Below are 10,571 nucleotides of genomic sequence, written 5' to 3'. Positions count from 1 at the left end.
TCGTACTCCTCTTAGTATTCGTATTCGCCTTCGTATTTATTTTCATCTTCTTTAAATTCATTTTCGTTTTCATCTTCGGAACCATCTTCGTATTCGTCGTGGTCTTTATATTCGTTATCGTATTCCTCTTCGTATTTGATTTCGTATTCGTTCTTGATTCGTTCATATTCGATTCGTATTCGTCTTCGTGCAGCATCTTCCTACTCGTCTTAATATTCGACTTGGTATTCATATTCGTCTTCGCATTTATCTTCATCTTCGTATTCGTACTCGCCGCCAACGATTTGAAATTTGAATTAAGTTTCGTTTTCTTCTCCGTAGCCGAAAAAAATTCACAGCACTGTCTAAAAACGTAGGAGTTAAAAATGGTTAAAAATACTATTAAAACTGTCATACCACTTACATCTTGATAAACTCAACGAGGTAAAATTTGCCACTGAGTTCAATGAGAACTTGTTCAAGCGTGGCTCTGGAGTCGCTTTTAAGATAGACTCCCCTGCATCTTTTTCTCTCTTCTATTCGAAAGAAGCATCAGAATCCGTGTTACAAGAAATATGCTCTGGCAGAAAATTCAAAGTCAAAACTGAGTACGCGAAGTCTTGCTTGAACTAGAGGACGGAACAGAGGATGGTCACCCAAATTTTAAATTCCACTAGGAAGATATTCCACTGCGTCATCGAGGGTAATGAAGTTGCCGACGAGCTAAGGAAAAGAGGATCTGCGCCGTAGATAGATCGGGAGTGTCGGATTTGTATTCCGAACTATGGAATGTTAGAGTAACTATATTTCAATTCATTCTCAATCGAACTTCTTAAAACTAGGTATTTGCGAAACTCGAGGTATCTTAAGAATTAGGAATTGGATAGACGGATGGATATCAGTTCGGGCAGTCAGGTAGCATTAATAACTTAATTATCCATCAAAACTCAAAGGGCCATAGAATGGTCCGTCCAAAAGTTATAGAGTAAACGTTATAACAAGATTCATAATAACATCTGGGGAATGTCTGGCGGAATTACTTAAGGCAGGAGGGAATAAGAAATTATGATTTGTATTTAATACAATGGAGAAGATAATTCATTACTAATTATCAGGGAACGGATTTTTAGGACCTAAAAACCTATAAAAAAGGCAAAATAAAGTAACGAAATAGGATGGAAAAGGCAAAATAAAATAGCGAAAAAGGCAGGAAAAGGCACTAGGAATTGCAAAAAAGGCAAAAAAAGGCAAAACAAATTAACGAAAAAGGCAGGAAAAGGCAAAAAAAAAGGTATTGCAAAAAAAGCAAAAAAGGCACTAAAAAAGACAGAAAATACGAAGAACAATCAATAAATATATTTATTTTGGAAATGCTTATATTACAAGTAAAAAGAGAAAAACTATGAAGTAGTTTCATTATATGAAAAAATTTGTACTTTGAATCTTTGACTATTTTATCCTTTCGAGTTTCTAACTCATAAAACTTTAATCTGTATAGTTGTAGTAACATTGAACCACACGATGCATTTTGAAGTTTTCTGGCAGCATTTTCATTCGATTTTCGCGAAGAAAAGCCTTGAATGTACTAAATGTGCGCTCGACGTAAGTTGATACAAGTGGAGCCCAATTTAAATATGGAACGTTTGAAACGTTCATATTATCAGGAATAACGGCGTTTACCTCGCTTTTTACAATTTTATACACACCCCTTATTGTCTTCAAGCCTACGTTAGCTGAGAAAACGGCTTTGAATTTTTTCAACATCAATTTGGCAAGAGGTCCCTGTGCTTCTAGAAGCTGCATGGGCATGTGTATATTTTTTAATCTTAAAAAAAAATATTGTAAATGCTATAATCACTTTTTTAAAGGTGGAAAAGGCAAAAAAAGGCAAATACCTTAAAAAAGGCAAAAAAAGGCAAATATCTTAAAAAAGGAAACTTCAAATGTGTATATATGGAATCAGGGAAAGCTAAATCGTGTACATTCTTAATCGAATATACTCTATCTCTTTAGCAGAAAAAAAGGCAATTTCCATAAAATCCGTTCCCTGCTAATTATTAATGAAGCCACATTAGCCAAAGCACACGATGCATTACTCAACATAGAAGAAGCATTCGGTAATAATTCGTATCGAGTCTTTTATGCTCCAAGAAACAAGTGAGTAGTCCACTTGCAAACAGCGTTATGTGATTTTATAATAGAAAGCCATACATTTGAAAAAAACGACTACGACAACAAGTTACATTTAAATTGAATCTTTTTTATTATTACCTGAAAATTTGGATATTTATTTTTTATTTATTTATTTAATCAGCATATTTTGCAAAATAAATTTGCAAAATATAATGTCAGCACCGGACGTCTAGGTCATTGAGTGCCATTGTTGATGTCGCTTTTAGTTAGATTTGATTATTGAGGTGATGAATTTCTAATGATTTTTCTATTAATTCGATGTTGCTATTGTTACAATCCAGGATGTTTTTAATGCTTTTATTAATCTTCGAGTTTGGGCATACTGTAAGTATGTGCTCTATCGTGAGTGTTGTTGCACAAAATGAGCAAGATGGTGGTTGAGTTCTGGTGAAGATGTGGGCAGTGTTAAAAAGGGCAGTTGCAGTCCGAAGCCTAGCTAATTTGATGCATTGACTACGTGATAGTTTTGTGTTGTAGTTGTCCCTGGAAGTTGCGGCTTCTATTTGCAGAGCCTTTGTCGTTCTTAATATGATGCTCGCATGGCATGGGACTTCTGGTATCAGGGGAAACTTAAAACATTCTTTGGCGGCTTGGTCGGCTCTTTCGTTGCCTACTATTCCAGTGTGTCCGGGGACCCACAGAAGTTTTATTGGTTGCTTTAGAGTATCCTCTGACACGAAACTGTGGGCTTCATTGCTTTTATTTGCAATTGCATTGAGGGCGCTAAGGCTGTCTGAGCAGATAATTGCTTTCTTATCAAGACTTGCGGCAAAGGATATTGCGTATTTGATTGCAGTTAGTTCGGTGCAGAAAACGCTCGCATGCATTGGGAGCAAAGCTTGATGGACCACCCTGAATTGCCCGCTCCTTTCCTGAGCCACTACGGCATAAGATGGGGTGTCGCATGTTACCGATCCATCTGTAAATATTATTAATTGTTGGTCTGTATCATTGATGATCTGAAGAAAGCTTTGGACATATGCTTCTCGTGTATTTAAGATCTTTTTTGTTGAGTGTAGTGATGTATCTATCGTAATAAGATGTGTTGTATCTTTTTTGTTTTTAGACGGTTTTGCTGGAATAGGGATGTGAGCGTCATGTAGCATTTGTGTTATTCTTTTTAAACTGCATGTTTTGTGTATGGGTACACGATCGTTTACTATTCTGTCGAGAAAATTCCAGATGATATCGTGAAGTGGATGCTCATAATTGGTAATGGATTTCGCGGCTAGATTTGAGGAATTTTTAAACCGCAGACTTTGAAAATCTGTGATTCGCGCTTCTATTTTGAGCGTGGGAATGGGAGTTGTTTTAAGTAGTCCAGAAGCTGTTCTGTAGCATTTATATAGTTCGGTATTAAGTGTTTTGATATTTTTGTTGGACGTCCAGCCGTATAGTGTGATGCAGTGTTGTAAAATACCTTCAGTGAGTGTACGACAAATAGCAATTGCGGTGTCTATGTGTGGGCCTTTTCGTTTAGTGCACATGACTTTGAGTACATTGTTGACTTTCTTAAGCTTGTCTTTTAGGACATTAATATGATTGTTCCACAACATATTTTTTGAAAACTGTATTCCTAGTATTCTCAAGCTATTTTGTAAAGGTATTCTACGTCCTCGAATAAGGATTGAACTGGCATTGCAATTATTTTTCCGGCAAACATGGAGGGTTGTTGTTGCTTCAATGGGTACTGAGGCGCCTGTGTCCATGGCCCACTTATTTATATTTTCGTCCAATTTTTGCAAACTTTGCTCGACCTCTTCATGTGTTCCAGACGCAGCTGCAAAGATATTGTCTGCATATATACCTATATACGAAATACCTTGCACATTCTTTATCTGCTTTAGTAAGGAATTAGCGTAAAACGTATAAAGTACTACTGAAAGAGGCGAACCCTGTGGAATTCCGTTTTCTAGTTTCCTTTCCTTTGAAAGGTATCCGTCGACTCTGGCTGTAATCCTTCGATACGAGAGGAAGGAGAGAGAGAGCTTAAGGATATTCATCGGTAGTCCACATTTGTGCATTTCTTTTATTACTTCCGTAGAAACTACTCTATCGTATGCTTTTGCCAGGTCTGCTGAAAAAACGACCGTATGTTCTCTGCTTAAGTACTTCAGTTGTCCTTCTAATGTATGTGTAAGAGTGTGTACTCCATGTTTGGGGATAAATGCATGTTGTTCTGCTTCCAGCTTATTGCTGAAGCTCCTCCATATTCTGTTGGCTAGAATTTTATCAAAAGTTTTCGCTAATGTGGGCAAGAGGGATATTGGACGGTACCCTTCAAGAGAGTTTGGATTTTTTCCGGGTTTTGGAACGGGAGTAAGGATTGCATGCTTCCATCCATGTGGGTATACTCCTGTATCTAAAATACGACTAAATAGACTGCATATACGGGATTTTAGGGTGATGGATGCGTTCTTTAACATTGAATAGGTTATTTTGTCATGGCTGGGAGTGGTTCCTTTAGAGGTTTTGAGAGCTGCCTCAAGTTCTTGGAGCGTAATATTTTGGGTTACTTGCTTCGACTGTGGCGTTTGTGGTAAATTCTCTACAATCAAGGAATTTTTTTGGTCAATGATAGTTGACTCAAACGACTCATTCGAGCTTGCTGCGCTCCAATGTGCTCCTAGGGCTTCAGCAATCTGTTCCGGGTGCTTGAAAACAGCATTGCCAGTTAGTATCTGTGGGAAACAGGAGAAACGTTGACATTTGATCTTTTTGATCTTATGCCAAAGGTGCTTTGGATCGAGTGTGGGATTAATCGAGTTTAGAAACCGATTCCATGAATCTTGTTTGGCTTGTTTACATGCTCTTCGTACCACCGCACATGATTTCCGAAATTCTACGCTATTGTGAGCTGTTTGGTTCTTTTTAAACTGTTTCCATCTCTCGTTTTTGACTTTAATAAGATTTGCAATCTGACTGTTGAACCAGACGGGGCTATTGTGCTTAGGTGCTGAAAAGGTGGTGGGCATGGATTCGTTTGCCGCTTTTCTCAAAACTTTTTTTATTTGGGCGGCTTCTCTGTTGATGTTAACTGATGTAGTGAAATTTTGTGAGTAGACGTTAGTTTTATTTGTAAATAGATGCCAATTTGCCTTGTTAGTATTAAACCTGGGGTTGATTCTGCTGTTGATGTTCAGCATGTTGTTGAAAATTAGGATTGGAAAATGATCGCTAGACCCTGACGGAGGAAGACAATTCCATGTCAGAACCGGAGCTATGCCTCCGCATGCCATTGAGACGTCGACGTTTGTTAAAGTATTTCTCGTGTTTAGCAGTGTGGGAGATCCGTCGTTGAGAATTACAAATTGTTTATCGTTTGCAAAGTCTTCCCATAATTTTCCGTTCTGATTTGTTTTCTTTGCACCCCACAAAGCGTTATGTGCGTTTAAGTCACCACCCAGTAAGTGATATCCGTTATGGTAGGTGTGTATGTCGTCCAGGTGTTGAGCTGTTAAATATAAGTCTATCTCGCGGTATATGTTGGTTATGTGCAGGTCTTTTAACGCGTGTATGGTGATAGATTGAAAGAGAAGATTATTGTTAGATATTTTGTAATTGGAAGTATTCAAAGTTTCCTTTACGAGGATTGCAATACCCGCTTTGGAATATGAGTAAGTTTTGTTGAAGTGATACACTTTATAATGTGGAAGATGTAAGAGGTGTTTATTTTTTTCTATTATGTGGGTTTCTTGTAACATAATAATGTCGGGTTTATGTTTGGTTACGAGTAGCTCTAGTCCGAACTTATTGTTTAGAAATCCCTGTATATTCCATTGAAGAATTACGAGACTGATACCTAAATCCATAATTATTGTTATTATTATTATTTTTTTTTTTTATTATTTTAATTTTATTTTTTATTGTTAGTTGTCTATAATTTAGGCTCTTCTTCGGAGTCCGAGACAGACATAAAATATTTGTCTGCTGATAGAAGTTGCTGAGTTATATTGCTGAGTGGAGATGCGCTAGTGTTGGTTTGTGTGTTGATTGGTGCTTTGCTGAAGTGTGGTAGTATACATTCAAGTGAAGGGTTCGTTGTTGTTTTCTTAATGCTGTTGTTTGCATTTTGGTTTGTATTGTTAATAACTTGGGTAGTTGTTCTTTGAATAGCGGTGACGTTGTCGGTTTTGCTTTTGTTTGGAGACGTATGAGTTTTTGGTATTTTGGTCGTATTGGTTTTTGTTGGTGAAGCAGATCGTTTGGATGTTGTTATTGTTGGCGTATTTGATTTGTTAGTTTCTGATTGGCAGATGTTGGAATATGTTTCTTGAGGTTTTTGTACATGATTTAAACGTTCGCTATATTTGCGGCGGGCTTCGCCCATCGAGCACTTTTCGATTGTTTTTATTTTTAAGATTTCTTTGGTTTGCTTATATCTAGGGCAGTCTCTGTCCGAAGAGAAGTGATCTTCGCCACAGTTTGCGCACTGTTTACGTGTACATTCTGTTGGGGAATGGGGTGGTAAGTTGCATCCATCGCATGTGCTAGGGTTAGTGCATCGGGTTTTTGTGTGGCCAAGAAGTTGGCAATTCTTGCAGCGCATCGGGTTTGGGTAATAAGGGGAAACTTTTACCTTGTACCATGCTATGTCCAGAGTTTTTGGAAGATGGTATAAGTCGAAATTGACTGCCATTTTTCCAGTGGGCATTGTTTTGCCATCGAGTGTGCGAGTGAATTTGTAAATGCCTGATACTCCCTGACTTTTTAATTCTTCGATGATCTCTTCTTCTTTTACGAAGTTGAGACATGGGGCATAAATCATACCTTTAACCGTGTTAAGGTTTTCTTGCAACTTGACCGTGATAGGGCACACGTTTGATAGAGTTTTAGTTTTCAGAAATTTATCCGCTATTTTCGAATTTCGTGCTAAGACAAGTAAAGAGCCGTCTTTTAGTTGTTTGATGCTATCTATTTGGGTTGATATCGCATCAATACCCTTTTTTATTATAAACGGGGAAAGTTTTGCTAATTGGTTGTTAGTTGATGATATTGTCAAGTATTTTGGTTGGTTGATTGCTGTTTGTTTTTGGTGTAATGTAGGGAAAATGTGGGTGTCGTATGTATCCATTTCGCTAAGCATTGAGAAGCGATTTGTTGTTTTGTCCGGTGGTTCAGGTGATGGTCGCATTTTATGTGTGTATATATGTGAATGTAGCGGTTTTTTGTATAGTACGATGCACTTGTTTGTTACTACGAAAGTGTAATAAAACGGAGGAGTGAACACTGTGTATGATTGTTGTTTGTATTATTTATTCGCAACTGACAATGGCACTTGCTAACACGTCCGAACCGGTTGATAGTTAGTCGTTGACTGACTACTTAAATATAATTGAAAATTTGGATATAAAATTATAACATAACATAACATGACATAAGACAACATTAACAGTCTATACGACCTAAAGCAGTTTTCTAAGTTCATCAGAAGATGGATACCTTTGAAAGTTTATAAATAAGTATGATAGCGACTTTTAGAAGAAGAGTTAACATTTGATGCTATTTTTTCAGACTATAACAAGATGTTGCACTGTGTTGTTAGTGGACATGAAACTACTTTAAATACTGGTACGTAATCCACCAAAAACTAAAAATCGAAAAAACATAGCGCACTTTGCAAGTGGACTACTCAAGTTTTCACTAACCTATGCGCAAATACGCACTAGAATAGCAGATATCCTTAAAAATCCATTTCCAGGAAAATATTACTGAGACCATTCTCATTCTGTGGCTTGATAATAATGTTAAAATTTGGAGGAATTTTTCGGCGATGAGGGATTGTTTCGGACTTTACGTAATTTTGGGAGAATTCTCGGAATCTTCCGTATTTATTTTTTGGTATCTTTGAAGAACATGCAATTTTGTCTTTTTTCAGTCTTCGGCAATAAAAGGGAATGCTTCGGATTTTCTGTTTTTTTTTGTTTTTTTGGGAATTTGAAACATTTTCTCCGGACAGTTTCAAAATTAAAGGGACTTTTTGTATTTAATTTTTCGGAATTTGTTCGTGACTTTTCGGATTTTCTTTATTTTTCGGTACACTTCACGTTTATTTTTCGGTATCTTTGAAAAATCGGCACTTATTTTTTTGTTTTAGACTTTGCAAATGAAGTGCTACACATTTCCTTTTTTTCGGAATTCATTTGCGATTTTTAGGTTAGTTGGAATTTGTTCGGATCTCGAATATGATGTTTCCAGTTTCATTTTGGAAACTTTCGATAAAAGCATTTTCAGAATATTGGGAATTTTTTCGGCGATTAGGAGTACTTTGCATTTTCGGTGTTTTTTTTTTTAAGATTTGTTCATGGTCTTTTGAAATACCTTTGACAGCCATTGCGATTTATTCATGGTTTTTCGGGATGTTTGGAGAACTTTTCGGACTTTTCGAGTTTATTTTCCGGATTCTTCGAAAAACCCGTGATGTTTTTCTATTTTTTTTACGGTTTGACTTTTCTAGGTTGTCTTCAGATTTTTTCGGAATTTTTTTCCGGGATTTTTTGAAAATTGTTAGCGGCTCTTATTTTTCGGAAATTTTTAACATTTTCTCGGAATTTTATAGATCTTTTCGTCTCTTTTCGTATTCGGTATTTTTCGAGATTGTCTTTTTGGAACTATTCATGTCTATTTTTCGGAATTTTCAAAAAACCTGTGTAATCTTTTCTTTTTTTCGAGATTGTCTTGAGACTTTTTCGGGATCTTTAAAATTTTATTTCGATTTTTTTTGAGAGTTAGAGGCTTTTCGGAATTTTTTAAGAATCTCTCGGGATTTTTTGAAAATTATAACGGGCTTTTATTTTTCGGAAAATTTTAACATTTAATGGAGTGTTTATAGATCTTTTCATCCTAGAATTTTCCAAATTAGCTTGCGAATTTTCGGCACTTTTGGATTTTTTAGACTATTCGGGATTTTTCGAGAATGTATTTTGGAACTAGTCGTGTTTTCAAAAAACCCGTAATCTTTTCTTTTTTTCGAGATTGTCTTCAGATTTTTTCGAGATCTTTAGAATTTTATTTAGAATTTTTTCAGAGTTAGAGGCTTTTCGGGATTTTTCAAGAATCTCTTGGGGTTTTTATGTTTCGAAAATTTTTAGCATTTCTTGGGATTTTCTACGACTTTTCTTGTCTTAATTTCCGCAATTTGTTCGCGATTTTTCGGAACTTTTCGATATTTTGGAATATTTAGAATTTTTCGAGACTGTCTTCGGAATAAATTTGTAATTTTTTTTGTGTGGAATTTTCGGGAGTTAAAGACTTTTTTGGAGAGTCGTTCGGTATTTTCTGGACTTTTTTGTGAGCTTTTAGGACTTTTCAAGAACTTTCAGATTGAAATGTGAATTTAAAATGAAAAAAAATTATTTATGAATGCAAAAATAAAAGGCAAAGTATACCGGTTATTTATTGCCACTAAAGCGGCAGGGAATGTTTGGCTTTTACTTTCGTCTTAAAAAATAACAAGCAAAAAATAATCATTACTGATTATAATCAGTATTCCCTGTAAAATTTCTTTATGACACACTTTAATTAAAATTTTACGCCATTACAAAAAAAGGTTCAATTTCAATCCCTTTAAAATTGCATGAATTATTTTGTTTTCTTTCCAATAGGGGAAAAACCGGAGTAAATTAAATTCAATTCTTCAGAATTTTTAAACACATCACGAAAAAGTAATCGCGCACTCGGAATGCTTGGCAACCATTCAAATATGCAACAGTTATCAACCAGCAGTGGCACCAGCACCTTCTCATTCTGCAACATTTTTTTTTTGCCAGCAGCAAAAGGCGGGGGATTACATTCATACATACTATGTTACTATTGTTATAGTTTGCAGCTGAGCACCCTGGGCAAGCGCTGGGTGCGGGGTGCTATTTCCGCCGAGGTAAATGCCAAGCAATGGGAGCTCGCGCTAACACACCAAAATGAGTATTTGATCCTTTTTATATCCGCAATGTTTGTCAAAACAGATGAGGTTCACTTTTCTGTCGGCAGACAGACAGACGGTTTGCTTGCTTGATATGGATGTATGTATGTATGTATGTATACAGGCCGCCTGCTGCGTAGCGCCTTAATGTATGCTCGAAAGCGTAATGTATAATAGTCTGACACTGCCACACTGTGATGCTGAGGCGTGCGTTGTATGTATGTATGAGTGTAGTTGGCTTGCAAATAAATCTAATACCATGTTCTGACCGACAATGAAAACACTTTGAAAACGAGTTTTGGGGACATTTCCAGAGAATTTAGATAGATAGAGAAGGTGCAAATTTTTGGAACGTAAAATTGTTTGGCTGAAAAATAAATCCATGGAATATCACCACAGCGCGATTAACATTTTAAGAAGAGTTAACAGAGAAAAATGTAAATTTCTGTTATGATAATGTTATATTTGTTGCAAGTGTCTG

General features: G+C 36.3%; 1 protein-coding gene across 1 annotated transcript; it reads right to left on the bottom strand.

Moving 5' to 3' along the window:
* Nucleotides 1–6,049: 6,049 nt before the first annotated feature.
* Nucleotides 6,050–7,306, bottom strand: LOC118736404. The gene has a single exon (XM_036466496.1). The coding sequence runs from the start codon at nt 7,304–7,306 to the stop codon at nt 6,050–6,052; it is 1,257 nt and encodes a 418-aa protein (XP_036322389.1).
* Between the last annotated feature and the right edge of the window lie 3,265 nt (nt 7,307–10,571).

The sequence above is a fragment of the Rhagoletis pomonella genome, unplaced genomic scaffold, assembly GCF_013731165.1.
Source record: "Rhagoletis pomonella isolate Grant_MI unplaced genomic scaffold, Rhpom_1.0 Rhpom_scaffold_00003, whole genome shotgun sequence".
NCBI classification, from domain to species: Eukaryota; Metazoa; Arthropoda; class Insecta; order Diptera; family Tephritidae; genus Rhagoletis; species Rhagoletis pomonella.
This window is presented reverse-complemented; position numbering and strand designations above follow the sequence as displayed.